This window comes from Mycteria americana, chromosome 2 (assembly GCF_035582795.1).
Source record: "Mycteria americana isolate JAX WOST 10 ecotype Jacksonville Zoo and Gardens chromosome 2, USCA_MyAme_1.0, whole genome shotgun sequence".
In the NCBI taxonomy this organism is placed as follows: Eukaryota; Metazoa; Chordata; class Aves; order Ciconiiformes; family Ciconiidae; genus Mycteria; species Mycteria americana.
In genome coordinates, this window is record NC_134366.1 from 46,672,867 (window position 1) to 46,694,853 (window position 21,987).

Genomic DNA, 21,987 nt, shown 5'->3' on the forward strand with positions numbered 1-21,987 from the left:
GCTGTCTGGTGTGGTGGTTGTGTGGTGTTTTGGGTTGGTTTTTTTTTTTCCTCCATTAGTTTGTGTTCGGTCCAAGGAGGGGTTTCGTGGGGGGTTTTTCAACTTCTTTGAAAGCTGAAATGGAATGTCGGTGCTGTGGTTTTTCTCAATTCTTAACACTGAATTCTTAATTACATGATGACAAAAGGGTTCAGTAGGCTCCTTCCTGAAAAATATGCTCAGTAGTGACTGAAAGGTAAAACATTAGGAGTTCTATGTAAAGAAATTGAAGACAATTAAAACCTTATTATATTGCTATATAAATGCTCAAAGGGGCCACCATCATCATTGCTGCATGCTGTTCTTGTCTTAATCTGGAAAAGGATATAGTAGAACTGGAGAAGATTCTGGGAAAAACATGTGAGGAAGATGCAGAATAAACTGTGCCTGCTCACCTTGGAGGAGAGATGATTCAAAGAAAGATCTATAAGATCGGGAGTGAGGCTGAAAAAGTGAATAGGCAGCACTTGCTCCTGTCTTGCAGTATAATCACTAGATAGCATTTGATGGTGTATATTGAAGGGTACAGAAGTACAGAGAGTTTTAAAAAAATATATCAGGCCTGTCAGTGATTATTAACAATGATGGTTCGATTGCAGCCTCTTATTTAGGGAGACTTATTCTTCCAAAGCAGGGAGCTGGGTGGAAGTTCCACTGTTTCCTCTGTTTTTTATGTTGTTCCCTACAGCATCCCTTGCTTGCTGTTTAGGAAGCAGCATACAGGAGGCATAGGTTTTTCATCTAACCCAGTGTGGTACTTATTTTATGATGTGTGGCCTTCACTGGTAATTTTTGTGCAAATAAAGACAATCCTAGTGTATGGTTGCAGCTTTAAAGAGAAATCTAAAATGTATGCATTGTCTGTTAACTTGCAGGACTTTGGTTATTGTTTGAGCATAGTAATTTAGCTAGGATTATTACATTTACATTTAATGGAGAGGAATTCACTAGGAGTATATGATAACTTGAGATATTTTAGTGTATCAGGGAGACAGTGCTGCAGTTATCTGGAAAGTTACTTGTACTGGCAGGAGGATCTTGAGAACTGGAAGAAACAAAATTTTTAAGCTGAATAGCTGTCATCACATTTGCAAACTTTCTTGTAATCTTCTGCCCACTTTACAGATCAAGGTACCGAGAAACATGAAGGAGCGGGTACTTCTGGGATTACTGATCAGGAAAAGGAATTGTCGAGCAGTGCATTACAAGCTTTTCTGGTAAGACAAAGCCAAACTCTGAGACTTCTAATTTACTACATAACTGCTAAATGGGCTTATATAATTATTTTTCCTGTTTTCTTAGCACGGTTGCAAATGTGTTAACGGGATATTATATCAAAAGTAGCACTAGTTGTGTTATAAAGCCAGCACATGCATTTTCTGTCTGCTATGATGTGAGAAGACTGAAGGAGATAGTTGAACAAAGTGTACAGGAGCATGTTTAATCTTGATTCTCAAAATGTAATAGCCTTAAAAGCTGTATAATGAGTTAATTAGAAGAAGCAGACTGCTATTGTGTATCAGTGTTGGAAATGCATGATCTCTCTGAAGAATTAATCACTTCAAGCTAAAAATGTTGTGTTAAAAGGTTTAAAGGAACCACATGTATTTAAAAAACAGCAACCAAACAAACCTTTTTTTGTTTTAGCATCTTGCTATATTCTTTCACAAAAAGCTTTGTATACTGTTCTGTCACTTTACATTAAAACGTATTTTTCAACACATAACACCTACAGGCAGTATTTACTACCTGTTTTGTGTTTCTTGGAAGATTTTTTTGCATGTTAAAGTTCGGGTACCAGGTCTTTCAGTTTACTTCTTTCTTTGTCTTGTCTCCTAATTTTATTCAGTGTACCAGGTGACAGGAAGTATAATTGCTTTTCCTTTCAATTGTTATATCTCTATCTCCACAATGCCTTGCATAATTTAGTTTCGGATGTGTTAAATAGATCGGGGGAAGAATTTAAATACTGTCTTTTGAGGTTCCTGCTTGTATGTTTCACTCATTACTTTTCTTTTGTCTGGAATGTTGTTGCATGAAGTGCATGTAGTTGGTCCTTAAACTGACTACTGCTGATGTTCACTGATGTCTTCTTGAGTGCTGCCTAGCCCAATTACTCTTTTTTTCAATAACTTTTTGCTCTTTGGCATTTGATCCTGAGAACTGAAGGCACAGGAAAGGGTTGTCTGTTTTCCACCTTGCCCACAGATCTGCAGGCCTAAAATACTTTTGATCTGCTGATGACTTCATCTTTGGTTTTATACTGGTCCAGTGTATCTTGTTTATCTCATTATTTTTTTTCTTGCTTTAAGAACTCTCTAAGTGCATGGAGTTGTGAGGTGATGACAGATGTCAGCAGAATTAGTCTGGTGCCTTGTTTGCCAATTTTGCTTGCTATTGAGTTGCTGTAAATAGCTTTGTGGACTGCCTTGCATGCTGCTTTATCATATTGCACTTCCAATTTCAGTCGTGACAGAGTTACTATAAAATTGTGTATTGTGTTCTAGAGCCTGTCTAGCAGAGTAGAGTAAAGGACTGTTGGCTGAGGAAAAACATCACAAAATAAGCTGAGCATTTAAGGGTTCAAGGTTTTTAGTCCAACCATGGTTAGAAGCTTTGTCGCTGTGATCTGAAAGCTACTCCTGTTGAAGAGAGGCTCTGAGTGTGAAACACATGAAGAAAATAATTGGGAGATGAACAGTCTCAATTAAAAAGCATGCCAGCAGTTGAGCTGCAAGTCCCTGTGTTTATGCACACGATCACTAGGCAATCCATGCTGTTGATAGTTTGAGTTGTGGAAATACTGCGTGTCAATGTCCTGCTACATCTCTCTGTAAATTGTATAACTGTGCTTTCACAGGAGACTGAAGGAACTGGGATGGTTCTGGTGAGAGTAGCTGCAGAATGGCAACTTTTTCGGGGAAAAGCAGGAGGACCACAGAGCCTTTCTCTGTTGTGATTCTTCCCTTAATAGAGGAAGTTAGGCAGGAGCCCAGGAGAAGCTCCATGGAACAGCACTTAAAGGAGAAGGAAGTGGAGAGTGGTCGTGGTACTCAAGAGCATAGCTTTTGATTGTGAAGTGTTGACGGAGATGGAAACGAATCTGCTTATCTGTCTGACCAGATTGGAAGTAACCCTGATACAGAAGAGGTGAAGGTGATTATTCCTGTATAGGAATTGAACAGTAGAGAGTGAAGGATCATTTAGACTTAACATAGTTGAAAGAGTCTGGAGTTCTCTTTCATTCCTCGGTGCTGCTAAATTTCTCCTGCACAAACACAGAAAAGACTAAAACTGTAAGCGGAAAGAAGTGAGCCATTCTGAAGTCCTTTCCTATTCCTGAGGTCAAAGAAAGGGATTTCTTGATTAAATCACACCTCAGAGGAGCATCATACTTTTGGGTCCTAGTTTCTGTTTAGGCAAGCCTAGATGATTGAATACTTCATTCAACAGGTAAAACTTGTAAAAATATTATTTAAACCTGTACCAGGAAAGTGACACCCTCTTTTTCCAACCTGTCTTAAGCTGACTTCCACAGACTAAATTGTAACTCACAGTCTCTCCAAATGAAGTGAAGAATGAACATGAAATGATGGGCTGGGATTTACGTAAGCAACTGCAGCTGCTCAATGTACACATGATGGGGAAAGATTATGAAAACTGAGGAAACAAAGAATCTTGAAATTCAAAATAATATGATGAAGAGAAACCAGAATAACACTTTTTATGGAAACATCTGTTTAATAATAGTCAACTACTCCATTTGTCCTTCTTCCACAAAATTCTTTTTGAAGTTTGGATATGACCTCAGCTTTCAGACTTAATTCTCATACATATTAATCTGCATAAATAATGAAGTACGTGTGTAGACCTTTAGTTTGCTTCACTTGCTGTTGATAAAGGAAATACTACCTTGCTCTCTATTTCATTAAAACATAGTAGCCTGCTAGTTTAAACTTTGTATCTTCTAATCCCTCTTTCTGGTATGTGTGCATTTCCAGGCTGGAAACTATGATGCTTGTTTACAACACCTAAATACCCTTCAAGACATAAACAAAGATGACTACAAAATAACTTTGAACACTGCTGTTGCAGAGTTCTGTAAAAGTAACCAGACTACAACTGACAATTTGAGACAAACCCTTAACCAGCTGAAGAACCAGGTAATGCAAACTTACTGATGTGGTACTTGATTTTGAGTACTGTTAATGGTGGTGAAATCTTCCAGTGAAATAGGAATAAAACTTCAGCCCCTTGTCCCCAGATTTAATAAAGGAATAAGAAAGTAACATTACTTTTAAACCTCTGAGTCTGTGTAATCATTTAGGACAACTGTTTTTGTAGTTGTGTTTTTAGTTATTGTTGAAATTGATCTGAAGCTGAAACATTTCAGAGATTATAACCATAGAAGGACCTGCTATGTTCTTTCAATAGAAAGTTCCTTAACTTGAAATAGTTTGTAAAATAATAAAAAAGTGAAAATGTTACATTACTAGTCAATTGGCGGCTTTCTCAGTTGTAAATTTTTGCTAGATTTATGTTGAACAACAAAAAAGTTTATTAGCTTATAACTCTTACTGACCTATCTTTAGACAGATTAATACCTTTGCATTATTTTTTTAAACATTTGACACTTTTTAAAATCATACATATTGAAAGTTTAATGAAACGAGTGGGAGTTTTTTTCAGGTTCACTCTGCTGTTGAAGAAATGGATGGTTTAGATGATGTTGAAAATAGTATGCTGTACTACAATCAAGCTGTTATTTTGTATCATCTGCGTCAGTATACTGAAGCTATATCAGTTGGGGAGAAGCTGTACCAGTTTATAGAGCCTTTCGGTACGTAGACAGAAAGCAAAGTTTTGTTCATGAAATAACTACAGAAACATCGTTCAGTCTTTCTCACTATCAGACAAGTGATTTTTAAATTGCCTAATATGGTTCTAAAAAAACAGGTAGGCTTTGGAATGAAGAACATGTTTTACTTATATCAAGGCAAACAATTGAATTTGGGGGGAAGGTACTTCAGAGACATTTAGCAGACAAGCACAATGAAACTGAAATGGATTTTTGACAACTTTAAAAGGTATTTATGTAAATAATATGTATGAGCTAATTAAATGATGTAAGGTCTAGTATTTTGAGTCATCATACAACTTCATGGGTGGGTGTGTATTTGTCAGGGCACTTGCATTTTTAAATACCTGCATTAGATCATACATAATTGTATGTGTTCATATCTGAATGTAGAGTCTCCAGCTTTTATGAGCTATGGCACCCTGTGTAGTGGAATTGCCATACTTGTAGAAATAACTTCATAATCCTTGTTGAATTTTAGAGGTGACAAGGCTGAAGGATGTATATGTGTGTTTCTTGATAAATTAAGTAAATGCTACCATGTTTTTCCTTCAATTCCTCTCAGTTTTCACTATGCCTATTTGGGACTTACTCTGTGAAGCCAGCCAAGCAGAGATGTGTTTGTACAGAATCCTTTAAAGTTCTATGGGGTTCTGCGTATGCATATGGCTCCATCTCTCTGTTTAGACACTGGATCTTTGGTGCTGATCTGCTTAGACCAATTCTCAAAATCTATAAACATGAAATACATGTTAAGCTGTCTTTAGGCAATGCTTTTATGCTGATGCCATTTGAATGAATTACCTTTTTTTCAGTATATGTGCTTATCTACTTTGCGTAGATGTCTGCATTTTTTTCTTATGTAATATATTTATTTTCTCACAATGTTGCATAGATTCACTTTATAGTCAATTTTTTTTCTTCAGTCGTGTTTCAAAGGATTGGTATTGGAGCTGTAAAATCATTTTTACTTCTTTGCTTTATACAGAAGAGAAGTTTGCCCAGGCTGTGTGCTTCTTGCTTGTAGACTTATATCTGCTAACTTACCAAGCTGAGAAAGCCTTGCATCTGCTTGCTGTTCTGGAAAAAATGATTTCACAGGGCAACAATAACAGCAAGAATGGAAAAAATGAGGTAAGCTTAAAATCATATGAATGCCACTGAGCCTTACCAGGAGTATGCTTTAACTCAATCCAAAATTACACTTTTAAAATACTTTGGAATTATAAAACTATGTTAGATCACCTGTAACTTCAGACAGCAACTTATACATGTTAGTAACTGAGTTAATTGTATACAGCAGCTATTTATTCCCTCTCTCCGACCCTTTTCTCTTACTCCCAGGGAGCTAAGAAGTGTTTCTTAAGTCAGAGGCTTGCATTGGAAAGACAGTTGTCTTCAGGGTCAAATGTACATAGTTTTCCTTCTTGTCTTGGATTGTGACCATATGAGACCCAAAGTGTGAAAGGGACGTTGGTGTCAGAGAGGAATTGCAATTGCGTACCATAGTATGGGAAATCAAGCATCTTTTTTACATAGTATCTGAAAGTATGAGGCATACTTTCAAATGAGATCTTTTGTATGTGTCTTTTGGAAAAATCAGTAGAATGAGTAGTAGCTTGGAAGTGAAAAGAGGACACGTCTGTCTTCCTGTTGATGCAATGTCACACTTAAGAGAAAACATTTTATCTCTAAGTATATAGTAATTCTACTGAAGAAAATATTAAAGAGAGACTCTAGAATGTGCCTATCATCCTTCTGGGTAAGAGAATTCTTAGAATACCTCAACTGCAGAGCAACGTAGTGTAACACTGATGTTAATATGGAATTCTGCTTTTCATAGGCTGGTGTGATTGTTCTTGGATTTTGATTGTTAAGCTCAAGTTACAGTATTTAGTGGGATGTGTGTTTTTTGACTATTAAATACTTATTTTTCTTCTTTATGTGAGATTAATAAAAATAGCTTATAAAAGAATCTGTAAACTGAATTTAAAATGTGACTATTAGTAACACTTCCTTTTTTTTGTTTGACACTTAGTCAGGTAATAATACAAATAAAGATTCCTCGAATCAAAAAACTGAAAGTGGAGCTTTAATAGAAGTTGCTAAATCTAAGATACATCAGGTAAGTGTCTGCATATGATTTATACAGGAACATCAGTTCAAATTTTTCTTAAAACTGAGTGCCATCTGCTTCAAATCTAGTTCAGCATGAATTGTAATACTCTGTCTCTCCTTGAATTTCATGTTGTAAAACAAAAGAACAAATTTATCTAACTCTTCCGCTTTGTAAGATCCATGTACAGGAAAAACTGGCCTAACACAAAAAAATCCTCAATGTCAGTCCCTGCAGTTTGTCATAATTTCTTAAACTGCAGTTAGCTGCGCTGACTTTATATCTGTTAGACCTCCAATGGTTTAAATCAGCTGAGGTTTTATTTCATTGTAAGTTCTGTAGAAAAATACATGAAGCAAAATGCTTCTCTATCAGCATTCACTTATTGGTGTGTTCAGTTTAGTAGGTAAATGTCTGGGATTAAGAGGTTAATTTATTAGTTTGTCATTTTAAGTGCTAGTATCTGTATTTGAATATAGAGTAGCTGTTGACCGTTGAACAAAATGTGCATCTGCTTACTGCGAATATGAAACCTATAAATTTATTGTTGAAAGTCTGAATATAATTTCCTTTTTAGGGAGGCTTTTTGAACAGCTTTTTACTACCTGTTTTTAAGATGTATATAAAATATTCTGTAATAAATCTCTAGATATGGTTCATCTTGCAAACCTGCACAAGTTACTGTTTTTTATTTAACAAATTTAATTTTTTTTAACAGTATAAGGTGAGAGCTTATATCCAGATGAAGTCACTAAAAGCATGCAAAAGGGAGATCAAGTCTGTTATGAATACAGCTGGGAATGTAAGTATTCTTAAGGCTATTGTTTTTCTAATCTAGGTCTGTTCTCTATTTTAAAACTGAACTTGCTAACTTTCTTTACAAAGAAAGGCCTTATTGAGGATGGATGTCTGACATAATGCATTATGTAGTCAGTTGGGTTTGTAATCTCTTTTCTGCAAGCGTAATTAATGTAGAATTTTCTTATTTATGCTGTTTTCAGTTGTTCAGGAAAATGCACTTTATTGATACCAAAATAACAGCAAAACACTATATAATAAACAGGTTCAGTTTGCTTTACAACTTAAGCAGTGCAAAACAAGTTTTAGTTTACTATAAATGTTACAGGTATTACAAACTTCTGGTGTCATTGGTGGTTTAAACCACTTTGTAAAAGATTAATTCTGGGATAAGCAGTTTTTTGGGGTTTTTTTTTTTTTGGTTATAATTTTGAGGTTTCCCTCTTGCTAGAAAGCAGTTTCTTTTTTTTATATAGGAGTTCTCAACTCAGAATTACGTCCACCTTCTCAGATAAATTCTACGTTAACTGAGGAGCAGGGAATGGGAGGAGAGCACTTCCCTTTTGTTGCCAGTCTCAACAGCTGCTAGTTTGACAGAAATCCTTCTGGACCGTGAACTCTCTGTTGGCAGACCAGGAAGATCACAGCCCAGGAGGAAGCTGTTGAACTCCATGGGGAGGGAAACGTGGGGAGGAGTGTACTAGAAGACAGGTTGGAGAAAGATCCTCTTAAACAAAAAGGAGATCCTCTGCGTTTAGCCATTGCCATGACAGAGTTCTCTAGAATAATGTTGGGTTTTAGAGCAGTAACAGACAGTATGCATAGTTTTGTAGTTCAGAGGAAGTGAGTGTTAATCACGTGCTCAATAAAGAAATGCTACTTCATGAAAGTATTAAGGCCTAAGCCCATGTGTTTTTAAAATGGCAGCAGGAGCAAGCTGTTTCTGTAGTGATTTAACACTAGCAGTAGAAATCATAAAACCAGACATAATTAACTATTGTTTTCTCCTTCACAGTCAGCTCCTTCTCTCTTTCTTAAAAGCAATTTTGAATATTTGAGGGGCAATTATCGTAAAGCAGTGAAACTTCTAAACAGTGCAAACATTGCTGAACATCCAGGCTTCATGAAAACAGGTAAAATAGAAAACCTTCATCCTGCAAGTATGTAAATGTGTAGTATAATAGGACTACTCATTGATATTAATTTTAAGCATATTAATGATTACGTAAGGGAGTAGGCCCTGAATGTCATGGGTTTATATGCTGGATAAGTTTTCATCTTTCTTGTAAAGTGCTCCTTCATGTAACAATGTTGTGTTTTTCATTGAACGTTCTTCTAGACAATGCAGTGGTTGTCTTAAGAAAATGGATTTGTGAAGGTGTAAATGTAATATTTGCGAGGCTTATATTTGGATCTCTAAATCAAGACATGAAGCAAAAGGCAACGTACTAGATCTAGAAATGAGATTTCAGATTGTACTCAGAGAGGAGACTATAGCAGTTGTAATGATTATTGTGGGGGAAACATAAATGTTTCATGAAGTGTTAAGGTTTGACTTCTATTGTATGCCATTTTAAATTACTTTTATATCTAGAAAGTATATATGTGTACACACACACAGAGATATAACAGCACATAAATGTGTATACTTTTTTAGATATAGAAGTTATTTATATACTATAAATATATAGGCTGTGTATATATACACTCACTGTGTATGATATTATTTAAATATATTTGAGATTTTAGTTGACTCTTTAAAACATCAATTGAAAAATCCAGAGAGAAAACTGTGTCTTGTGTCAGTAGAGAGTTAGGATTTCAAAAAATACTTGCACTGTAAAACCACTGAATTTCTTTACTACTTTGTTCAATGCTGGTTTTGAGATAGTACTCTTAATTTCTTGTGCTGTAAAATCTTTTATCAAGTAGATATTGCTGCATAGATTGCAATTAGATTATAGAAGTCACAGAGTTGGCCCTGGGAATCACAAGACTGAGTAAACTTTGTAAAATTCTGTATTTACAGATACGTTTCAAGGAAAACATTAAAAATATTTGCCATAATGACTATTCTGGTATATTTTGACACTTCTTTTAGAATTTACTGTAACTTATCTTTTTGACAGTTTTTATCTTTAAAGTTCTTTTTATAACTTAACATTTTCTGGAATGTTTTATTTTCATATAACTTTTTTGCACTAGCTTTTTTGCACAGTAGAACGTTCACTTAAGAGCCTTCCTAGGTTACGATTAAAATAATGTATGGTTAATATGTTAATGGTCTGTTTGTTGGTTGTTTGGATTTTTAGGGTAGGTTTTTTCTTTTTGCCTCTTTATCAATGGTAACCTTGTAAAGCTTCAATTACCAGCAGATAAGTAAAAAGTTTAACTTTCTGTCCTTTATTATTTAGAAGGAGCTTCTTAGTGTTACCTGAACATGATATACTTAAGAAGGAGAGTGCATTTCCTGCTTGTATGGTTAGGTTGACATATTTGTTTATTTTATAAAACTTGGGCAGGTAACATCATTGGAGAATTTCCTTTTTTACAAGAGCCATCTGTTAAAAAATGTGAAGTGCTTGCATGCTAAATGCTACAAAAACCTCCAGGTGAATTTACTTCAACTTGCAGTCTGACAAATTTGCTTTATACCTGGCTCTCCTAGTGCATAAGAGCTGGAGATCTGTGGCTGCTTATATGTAGGTCATTTCAGGTCAACTGTCCAAGAGAACTAGAGTGGTATACAGAAATACAGGTTATGAAAATGCTTGTAAGGCAAGGACATAACTGCATAATCCATGAACATCTCACTGAAGAACATTTTTTAATAAACTGCCATAATATGCTGACCCATGAGAGAGCGATGGGAGCATTTTGTGGGCTCAATGACATTTTTAAGTTTACAAAAATGGTCTTTTGCTGTCCCCTCAGGTGAATGCTTAAGATGTATGTTCTGGAACAATCTTGGCTGCATCCACTTTGCAATGGGAAAGCACAATTTAGGAATTTTTTACTTTAAAAAAGCCTTGCAAGAAAATGATAATGCGTGTGCACAGCTAGGAACGGGTAGCTCAGATCCAGGTAAGACGTTTAAGAGATGAAAATAGATGGTGGAAGAGGGGTGGGTGAATCAAGACGATAGAGGATAGAAGCTTTCAGGAGTTGTCAGCAAAATTCCTGTTTCATCTCTTTGCAGAGGACAGGATAAGGAGCGTGAGAATTTTGATTGTAACTTGATTTCAAAGTACAGTTGCTGTTGCCAGAAATAGATTATGATGAAATATGTTCTTTTTTTTACTGTTTTCTGTGCCATAGGGCTGGGGCAATTACTTCTCTCTTGTTTATAGTTGTTGGCCATCAGTCAGGGAGATGTGACAAAAAGAAAGTTTCTGTGACCTACTATGCATCATTAAAGATGTTATTTATAGTCCTGCTCGCAGTAGGTAGAATCATCAGGACTTGAAGGATGTGTTTTGGTTTGGGGTTTTGGTTTTGTTTTGGGTTTTTGTTTGTGTTTTTTTTTTTTTTTTTTTTTTTTAATTTGGAAGATACAGAAAATGTGGAGTGCAATACCGTTAAATTAGCATTTGGAAGATGGTGTATTTCTCAAACTCTTGTTATTGAACAATTCCCAGACTTGTATGGGAAATGTTAATCTATTTAGTTTTATGGTTAGTTTTATCCATCTACTTCTATTGTAAGTATATGAAAGGACAAGAAAATAAACATTCTAATAACTTTTCTTGCTTTGGTTAGTAATACTTAAGGTTTTTTTCTCTTCCAAGTGAATGATTTTATGATGAAGTGATAATTTTTCAATTTTTGTTTTCTTTAAAATCTAGTTACTGTCACACATTTTATTGTTTTTCCTGTTCCTTCCCCAGCCGTTGTACCTAAGTGCAGTCTTAGGTACTAGTGTGAAGACAGAAAATTTTTTGTGCTTATTAATAGCAAAGTGTTTTTCTTCTGGAATTTATATGAGCAACAAGATGTGTATTCTCACGAATCTGGAATTCAATGGTATTATATAACATTTACCTTGAGTGACAACAAACATAAGTGGTTAGCATTTAATGTACTTCAGCCTTTATTAAGAATACAATTAATTTGTCTTTGGTATCAGCTTTGATGTGGAAGGAATTTATTTACAGAGGGAGGCTAGTGAATTTCTGCGATGAAAGGGGGTTTTGGTAGTTTTTGGGTGTTTCCCACAGCTTCCCTCCTTTTCCCTGAGTTATGTTTTCAGCTCTCCTGACGTGCACATCCAATATTACGTTATCCTTTTCTGCAGGTAAAAAATTTTCGGGTAGACCCATGTGTACGCTACTGACTAACAAACGGTATGAATTACTCTACAATTGTGGAATTCAGCTCTTGCATATTGGGAGGCCCTTAGCTGCCTTTGAATGCCTGATTGAGGCAGTCCAGGTTTATCACTCAAACCCTCGTCTTTGGCTGAGAATAGCAGAATGCTGCATTGCTGCCAGTAAAGGGGTAAGTAGATTTGCAAATTACTTATTTTGATTGTAGTTATGAAATGCATCTGATCACAGAAAGGAAGAAATAATACCTTGAGTTGAACTATGCATTTTAAAGGCCTGATGTTGCAACACCTCTGTGTAAGTCCAGATTAATTCTTTTTGTGTATATGTGTGTTTGCGTGTTTAATCTGAAGTCATAACAGGTGGAGGAAAACTACCATAGAAACAGTGTCTTGAGACCCAGTTTTTAATTGATTTTTTTAAGATCAGAAGAATTTGAGTAGGCTCTTCAAAAGATTGATGTGAGAAAGCACCTAAGTGGCTGTTGTAGCTCTTCAATAAAGAATGAGTTTTTTGAGGTTTTTTATGAGTTTTTTGTTGGAGAGACTGGTTAAATGTGATTTTGTTTTGGCAGTTTACCATCACACCCCTTTGGCATTCCAACTCATAATCTGAATGGATAATCCTGAATTGGTTTGAAGCACATTAGATTTTGCTAAGTTACCTGATGGTTTACCTTACTTTGTCTTGAAATAATTTTAGAAATAAAGATATTATTTGGAGAGAAATTTGTATTATTCTCTAATGAGGCATCACTTCTGGAAGCAATATGTTCTTTCTATAGTGAATGCTCTCTATTTAAAATGTAGATAGTAGCATTAACAGTTTGACCTACTATTTATGGATATTTTATGATGCCTCATCTTTTCACACTCATTTCATATTGGTAGAAAAATCTTGGGGTTTATGTATTTTATTTATATATATGGATACATTTATATGGTATATATTAAAACCAACCAAACAAAAAAACCCCACAGGTAATTCTGTCTCTTTTTGTGTGAACAGAGGAATTTAAACTTGCACAAGATCTTTTCTCTGTACTAAGTTCTGTATTTCCAAGGATTTGTATTCCTGGATTGCAGAAATGGCAAGATGAGATTGGAGTCGGTGACCAATTCTAGTATCCAAGGAAGGAAAATTTTCATGGCTGCTCTTACAGGTTTGATGTTAGCGTTGAGGCTTGATGCACAGAAACAACTGTTACAGCTTTTGTTGCTGAGGCTTTGAGGAGGAAGGTTTTTTCTTTCTTTGGGGAAAATTGACTGCAACATCTTGGATTTTTATGTTTAGACTCTAGGAATTGCATTACAGCCTCTGAAATGATGAGGTTCTATCTTAGGTTTTAGCTGGAGTAGTAGAAGAAAACATACAACTATCCAGTAGAGATCCTTTGTCTCTAAGGCTAGATACTAGTGTGTAAAAGGTATGACTGAAAGTATGTTGCTACTGCTTTAGCAGACAGCAAGGTTAGTTTTTTGATGTTTTCATGAATATGGTTATTGGATCAGACTGGTGAATAATCTTGTTTAAAACCAAAATATAGCACTATGTCCTATAACTTTATTGAAAGATGTAAAGACTCTTGTAGAGGACTAATAAAATTATTTGGTTAAAGAGAAGCTTCCTTCCTGGGATGTTCTCAATTAATTATGTATAGTTTTCTTGATGTACAAGTAATATAAACTCCTTAAACACTTCTTGTTTAATTCTGTCTACTGCAAGTCTGCTATCCTAATTCAGATGTGGATTCACTTTATAGGACTAAGCTGGATGTAGATAACAAGATGTGCTCTGATTTCCATTGAAATCTTTGCATGTGGTGTTCCTTCTTTTCAGCTAGCCAAAACGCATCTAAAGTTTCATTATTTTCTCACTCAACTGCTGCTGGAGGTTGAGAGGGGCGAGGCTGTAGTGTGGCTACCCATAGAAGTGGCATAGGCTGAGGAAGCCAAGATCAGCCTTCTCCATCTGAAGCTGTTGTGATCAGAGGTGCTGGGGAACTGAATCCCTTTGGCTGGCAAAGTTTGTGGAAAGCTGCTGACAGCAGACATAGTGCATGTCCTCTGGGGCATCTTGGTTTCAACCTGTTGAGCCGTGTCTGTTCAGGATAAGCCCGTATGTTAAAATTCAAATGGGTAGTGGGGACAGGGATCGTTTGTTCTTTTGGACAGAAAACTGCACCAAAATAGTAAGCCTGTGAAATTAAGAGATACTGTACTTGATTCCCCGTGAAACTGTAAGTCACCCCTCTTGTGTGTGGGTGTGATGATGTAATCTGTAATGGCATGATCCCATGCAGTTATTTCCACAGTATGCCCATTTCACTCAGTGCATGGGATGGGTGGGATTAATTGAACAAATGGCTGTATTCACTCTATTCCCCCCCCTCTGAATTCTTTCTGTTTTCCCTCTCTGGGTGGCCTCTGCACCTTTATTTACTGCACACTATCCAAATCATTCCAAATACAAAATTCGTTACTTTTCCCTTGGAAATTTCAATGGTGCTCATTATTTTGCTGTCTCTATTTCAGAAAATTTAAGAAAGATATTCACAGCTTTATAGCTTCATAGAAGAGGTTTGCTTATATCCCCATTTCACAGGCACAGCATTGAAGCTTCAAGAGTGTTGGATCAAAAACTTTGCACTGACTTTGTGTATGTGCTAGCTGTTGTCAGATAGTTCCAAGTACTTAGTTTTATAAAGCACAGCAAGTGCAGGGAGAGCAGCTTTTTTCATACTGATTTTACAATTTTCTGTGTCTATCCTACTGGTTACAAGTCACACATAGATAAAGAAGACACAGCTGATCATTTCTAGTGAAAAGCTGGGTATGAGAAACTGGATTAGCATAGGTTTTGTGGCAAAAAAACAAAGCTAGGATTCTGTTTACAAGGACAGTGTTTAGCAGTCTGGAAAAGGGAAATACAGACTCTTATGGGGCACTTCTTTATTTACTGCAGACTAGCCAAGGCAGTAGATCGTGCCGGGCTCCTGAAGCCTAGCTTTCTTCCTGCTACAGTTGTGATGTTGTGTGGTATACCAGAGTGCTTGAATTCATGTCACAAAAACAGATTGCTGTTTCCTAAATTTGTAATCTTACAAGAAATAAATTAACTTTGGCTGCTGTTAATGTTAAAGGCAAAGGGGAAGTGTCTTTAAATTATAAGATAGATATGCAACTTGACAAGTGAGGCCCTAAAATCAATAGTTTGTTTAATTTGACCTTGTAACTCAATTTGCAGTAATATTCCTTGATATCTAAGTATGGATTCATTTTTATGCTCTGAACACCATACAGAAAAGTAATTTCACTGAAGCTAATTTTCACCCATTTTAGTATTTTAGTTTATAAAATATAGATGGAAGATGATTCCCTTTCTGCAGTTTTTTTAACACCTTTTGTGAAATATGTGCTTTGTATCCAAATTCATTGTATGTATTTTTTTTATTTGACAGTAAATGCCATTATAATGTCAATATTCTTCTTCACAATAGATTCTGATAAATTTTCTGAAAAGTGATAGCTATTTAAAATACAGATTTAGGGTAAGTTTTTCCTTACAACTGCAACTCTTCGTCACTAACTTAACTTGCCAACAAAGTTGTTCAGATGACTCATGGTAAAACAAACCACAGTAAATACAGCATAGAGAGAATTCTTGGGACTGACAATTATGGTGCTTGAATTTCGTTTGAGCCCCAGAATGTCCCCATTCTCAAAAATCTGTTAAACAAGTTAATTTAATGTAACTTTGCATATGTTGTGGTTCAGCTTCATGCTCTCCATGGAATGGTTTGAGAGCAGCTTTTTCAGAGAGCGTTTTGAATGCTGTGTACATAGGAACAGAAGATGGCAAGCGTTACAGTGCCAATTCTGAATATTATTTGGCTGATCATATAATTTCTTTAGATATCCTAGCCGTTCTTGTAATACGACTTGGTTCATTGTTCTTTTGCTTTCAAAACAGAGGAGAAACTAGGTCAGTAGGCTATCAGACAAGCTGTCAGAACTAATCTGTGGTTACATGTGTGCAGTAAAATCCCTCTGCAACACCAAGACAATAGAAGGTGCCTGATCCTTCATGGTACTTACGATTTAAAACTGTACCCATATAAACTATTAATTCTTATATTTTAGCAGGGTTCAAAGTCTTCTTCCAGTTTTTGCTTATTTTGTCAAGCTCTCATTCAACAGCCTTGGTATTTTAGTCCTTTTTTTTTTTTTCTTTGTTTTAGACATCAGAACAAGAGACTAAAGGTCTTCCCAGCAAAAAGGGAATTGTGCAATCTATAGTAGGTCAAGGCTACCACCGTAAGATAGTCCTAGCATCCCAGTCAATACAGAATGTTGTTTATAAGTAAGTATGTCTTCCATGGACTATTTATTTTGTTGTCGTAGCTTTGTTAAGGATACATATCGTTTATCAGGAGTTTTTAAAACTGTCATGGAATAACTGTTCATTTTGGAATTACTAATGTAGTGAAGAGAGGCATGCTGAAGTGCTTGATGAGTCCTACTTAAACATCGTTTGGATGCCTCCTCTATGATGGCCAGCAGAGGGCTTAACTGTGTATTCAGTGTAACTAAGAAGGGCATTAAAGCTTCAAATTGATTTATCTGAAATTTATATTTCCAGTTAACTAAAACTGTCCTCTTTTTCTCACTCAAAAAAATATATTTTCAGTAATCCACTTTAGAAAAGTGCAAGAAGAATCTAGTTGCTCTGCCATAAAACTTCAGGAAGTGAAGTCAAGAAAAACAAGATAACTTCTTGTAATTATGTGGTTGAATCTGCCCACTCCATTTGGGCATCGTGGTGTACTATAAGAATAGCAAGATACATAAGTCTTCATAAATTAAATCTGTTATATTAAAACATGATTTATTTTTTTTAGGATAATGTTTTCTCTGCATTTGGATCTTTCTGGAGCGCTTCTTTTATTTTTTAATTTAGTCGGATTGCTATTCACTGGTTAACTTCTGTGTCTCTTTAAGTGATGGGCAGTCCTCAGCAATACCTGTAGCCAGTATGGAATTTGCAGCGATTTGTCTAAGAAATGCCTTGCTGCTACTGCCAGAAGATCAGCAGGAGCCAAAGCAGGAAAATGGATCTAAAACTAGTAATCAGCTGGGGGGAAATACAGAAAACAGTGAAAGCAGTGAAGCATGCAGGTAACCAGAATTGCATATAAACCTTTCTTTTTGTCCAAAGTAACTTTGGGCTGACAGTCTGTGTCTGCTACCTATCCTGTTTGGCCAGCAGAAAAAAATAATGTATTTGTAAATTCTCTTAGCAGTGTTGGGATATCCAAGGAAATTGTTCAGCTGCTAATTGTTTTAATTGCTGGTATGCTAATTTAAGATAAAATACTGAGTTAATTCCTACCATTCCTAACAACTTTAGTAAATTAGACAGTGAAATGCTATTTTTCACTGGCCATCTTTTTTTTCTGTGCTGCAAATTTTATGTTTTCCCACACCCTCCCACCGTGCATATTGGTATTTCTCTAATTGTAAGTGAAGTTTCACATGTTACAGTGATTTTGTGTGTGTGTGTGCACATGCGCCATGTACTTGATTCAATATATAAATGTCTAGCAAGTCAGTTGTAAACATTTCCCCATGATCAGATTTGACATTCATCAGCCTTAGTACTCTGTTACGTTTGTTTTAGACTAGAAATGGGAAACTAGATTTAGAAGATAAGTAGGAAAGCAGCATGGAGCTATTGCTTAATAAATTGCATTTTACAAAAAAGAGTTTAAAAAAAATTTTTTTTTCTCCTTAAAGCTTCAGAAAAAGTAAATGGTAGACAATGTACGTCAAATGTTAAATAGCAGGAAGGTGTTTTAATTTTTTGCGTTGATCCCGATGCATTCCGAACTTCCTTTTGAAGGGTAACTTTGTTGGCCATAGCCTGCACTTTCATTAATGCCCATTTTGAGAAGGGAAGAGTTACAGTAACTAGTCTGAAAAAAGTGGCTATGTTAGAACTTGAACTACTTAGACTAATGAAAAAACACAGTGTTTTTGTCAGACCCAAGTACAGATAAATTTTAAGAAGATATCCATTTGTCACACAGCAGGATTTACTGCACATACGCTGTGTTGCGTAGGCACAAGGTGCATCTCCATATATTCTTAGGTTGCCTGGGGATAGACTAGGGTTGGGAGTTGGTGGCTGCTACTGCCACAACAATATTTGAAGGCTGTTCTCTGTAACCCTTTTTTCCTAATGACAATCTTTCCTGTCAAGTGACCAAATGATTTATAAACTTTGAGGGTGAGGGAGGTGTTTCTTTTTTGCTTACTGAGGAAGGAGGTTGTGAACTCACTTCCCCTGGCAAGTTGTATGCAGCCCATTGAGATGAAGCTCCTCTGGTTTAAATGATACTTCAGTTTTAAGCTTATGGCACTCACTGAGTGGCAGTGATGAAAACAAAATGGTGGCCCTTACTCAGGCAAGACCTCCTTTTTTGTTTTGTTTTTGGTGGGGTTTTTTTGTTTGTTTCTGTTTTTGTAGGAGTGAGGAAAAGAAAACATGCCCTGTACCGGAAGATCCTTTACTACCTTCTGCTTTCAAAACCACATTCTTCTTCAGCTTAAAAAAAAATTAAAAAAAAACTCCCTCAAGTCTCCCAGTGGTTATTGCCAATTTCAAAATATCCAGCAACAAAGCAGGCTGTGCTTGAATTTGTGTGTGTCACGTTCTGAAAGGTTCTCCAAGGATTTGTTCCTTCTGACAAGGGACCCTCTGTAAGAGAACAGTGAAAGATATAAGGCACTTGAAGAAAATCACACTAATTGAACAGGATGGTTTTGAAGCAAATCCCACTAATTGAGCAGGCTGACTGTGAGACAGATTCTTCTGTTATTCACAAGAAAACAGTGAATACTTTTAGTGGTTAAGGGTATTTTTTTAATCTAATTTTTGGCAAAGGCATGAGGTGTATACACTAGAACAGTGTTGAGTACAGATTTCCTTGGAGTCTGTTGCTATGTTTTGAAGGTCTAAGTTGGAGTTATCTTACCTGTTTGTAATAAACAGATATGAAACTAGATAAATGAAAAAGTTCTTGTTAGGTGGACAGACTCAGTTTCAATTCCAATTTTTTTGATCTATTGTTTCTAAACCCTAGTGGCGCTCTCTGCCAAGGTGCAGATGTTAACCTCCTCTTCGATTCTCATTCCAGGAGGAGGTTGTCTTTCAGCTTATTGGAGAGCAAAGTTGCATACTTTTTAAATAGAGCGAATACTTGCTCCCCCACAAAAGCCAAGTGTAACTTTAAGAAAGTGGAATTTTATTTTAAAAAAGAAAAAAGATATTTTGAAATAATAATAAAAATAAAGGGCAGCTAGAAGTCTAGAGGAAGCTGTGGCACTTTGTGGATTATCTTTCTAGAATATTTATGTAATTGGTTTTTAAGATGTCTAGGGAGAGAACTAGTTTACTGCTTTTCTTACAGGCTAAAAGAAGAGAGGCTACAAATGCAGTGAGTTCTGCATCTATTCAGTTTAAAGTTCTTATCCTACATCAAACTTCAAAAATAGCTTAAGGCTGTGGAGAATGGTGTGGGTTGTTTGGTCTGTCAGTCAAATCCTTCACAGCAAATGTCCCCCTTTTTCTTTCTCAAATAGAATGGTTAGGATAAGAGCATGTGACTCAATTTCTGCATAGCTTAATTTCCCTGTTTTTTAGGCTATAGAATTTTTGCTGTCCTTTTAAATGGAGTGGATAAATATTAATGCTTATTACACTGAGATTTTTTTAATTAATTATTTATAGTCACTCCCTATAATTAATACCCTGTTTTTATTCTAGCAATAAAAGTCATGAAGGGGATAAATTCATTGCAGCTCCACCTTCTTCGCCTTTGAAGAAACAGGAATTAGAAAATTTAAGGCAAGTAAATAATATTCACCACTAAATGAGCCCCCTCTTAAACTGTGCTATGATTCTGGAGTCATTGCTAGCTTACCTTTTTAGGCACTTCCAATGTTGAATTGTAGCTGTTAGTCTAAGGATGCATTTTTCAAATGCATGTGCTTCCTTTCTTCTGGGCTTTGAGTCCAAGCAAGTAGAAACCATCCAGAATTTCAATTTAGAAGGTAGATCAGTTTGTATTGGATCCCACTATTACAGGCTTGGCATTATATATTAGGCAAAACTAAAAAAAACAAGTCCCATAAGCGACAAAGCTAAAAACCTGACAATGGCTACTGTGATTGGTGGAAGGGGTGGAAATTACTGTATGGTACCTTTTCCCTTTAAGGCCTTGGTAAGGCTAGTTTGGAATTCAGCCCCCACAACATTATGTGCTTGTTGGATGGGAAAAAAAATGAAAGTGATAAAAGCAGCTATGTTGCATTCAAATGAGAACGGTGCACCTTTCAGCAGGAATAAATCCATAGTTTGCATAAAATAGAAAGAAAAATTGCCTCTTTCCAGGCATTTGACTTCTTCACTATGGAAGAACATAGGTAAAATGTGACTGTAGAGTTTTTCGTGTTCTCAAAGATCCTTAAACTACTTGTTCAGCAGTCTGAGTGCTCTCCAAACAGAGTAACTTCCATGTGTCTAAATAAGTATCGTGTTATCTGGAACTTCTTTACTTTTCCCCAACAAGATTGTAATTTGCTGGCAATGTTAATTATTTCAGGTGGCTGCCAGCCTGTTGAAAATCTCTCTCGCTATAAAGCTTGCACCTGTTTAGAAAAAAGAAATCTGTTTTAAGTTTCCATTATGGACAAAGCATACAGTAATTTCCCACTTAAACTCTTGGGTAAACACTCTGTTTCAGCCTAACCCCAGGTAACCTGTGTTTTTTATAATGACCAGCTTAACCTTTACTTTGCCTCCCCTATGTGTAGCAAATCTACTTGTATTCGTTTAAAAGCAATTTAGCAGGAATCTGTGAGGAGACATTACTGAGACCTTGATTATTTATTCTGAAGTGGTACAAGAGTATGCTACTACAAATAGAAAGCACTGGATTAAAAACAATGATGTGGGTTGGTTGTGGGTTTGTTTGTTTTTTTTTCCTCCTGGCTGTTGAAAATGTGGTTGCCACATGTCAAAATTACATGGTGTCATATTGTGTTTTTTTTTTTTTTTAATACATAGTCTTTTTCTTTCACAATCAGCTGTTGTTATCTACTGATGAAACCTGACAACATGTCAGGAAAAAATCAGTTTAGCAAGAATTACACTGCTTCTGGTAAAGAACATCATATAAGGAAAGGAATAGCGTTGATTCTTTTTTTTTTTTTTTTTTTGCAATACTTGCTTTGGTGGTTAAATCCAGAGGACTAGACATCCCTAGAGAGTGATTCTGCTAAAACGATTTCTAGGTTTCTGCAGATAGCTGTGAAAAGCAAAATATGTTATACTCAAACGTTAGTATATTCCTGTAGTCTTGCTCACTAAGGAGCTACGTGAGAAAATTAAAATTCTCATTTAGTCAGGGAAAATTAAGAAAAAATTCTGCATGTTGGCAAGGATTATCCTGAGGAATAGGTGTCTATTCAATTCAGTTTTTCCCTGTTAAGTCACGGGATTGAAAAACCTCTATAGCTTCTAGAACTGAAATGGGCAACTTAAATGCTTTTTTTGCATGCTTTTGTACAGCTGCACATCCTAATAAGAGTTTAAAATGGCTGACTGACTTTGCCCCTAAATAGTTCTTAAAAATTAAAAATAACATCTAGAAAAGTCTTATGTTTCATATGTATTGTTTGGTACTTGTGCACAAATTAATTGAACAGACTATTCTCATAATAAGCAGTAATTCAACTGCAGGGTTTTAAAGGCAACAAGCAGAAGTCTGAGGACAGCAAACGTTGCTA

General features: G+C 35.9%; 1 protein-coding gene across 3 annotated transcripts in view; it reads left to right on the forward strand.

The window, feature by feature from the left end:
• The window catches only part of CNOT10 (CCR4-NOT transcription complex subunit 10), a 64,737-nt gene that overhangs the window by 31,422 nt on the left and 11,328 nt on the right, over positions 1 to 21,987 (forward strand). Inside the window, exons 2-14 of one of the 3 annotated variants that reach the window (XM_075493212.1) lie at positions 1,165 to 1,256; positions 2,900 to 3,195; positions 4,041 to 4,202; positions 4,729 to 4,879; positions 5,886 to 6,031; positions 6,936 to 7,022; positions 7,732 to 7,815; positions 8,827 to 8,944; positions 10,746 to 10,895; positions 12,106 to 12,308; positions 16,377 to 16,498; positions 17,137 to 17,313; positions 19,964 to 20,044. In XM_075493212.1, coding sequence (XP_075349327.1) covers positions 4,750 to 4,879; positions 5,886 to 6,031; positions 6,936 to 7,022; positions 7,732 to 7,815; positions 8,827 to 8,944; positions 10,746 to 10,895; positions 12,106 to 12,308; positions 16,377 to 16,498; positions 17,137 to 17,313; positions 19,964 to 20,044 — 1,298 coding nt within the window. In that variant the 5' untranslated portion in view covers positions 1,165 to 1,256; positions 2,900 to 3,195; positions 4,041 to 4,202; positions 4,729 to 4,749. The remainder of the gene's footprint in view (positions 1 to 1,164; positions 1,257 to 2,899; positions 3,196 to 4,040; positions 4,203 to 4,728; positions 4,880 to 5,885; positions 6,032 to 6,935; positions 7,023 to 7,731; positions 7,816 to 8,826; positions 8,945 to 10,745; positions 10,896 to 12,105; positions 12,309 to 16,376; positions 16,499 to 17,136; positions 17,314 to 19,963; positions 20,045 to 21,987) is intronic. The other 2 variants (XM_075493210.1, XM_075493211.1) reach the window with 2 other exon arrangements.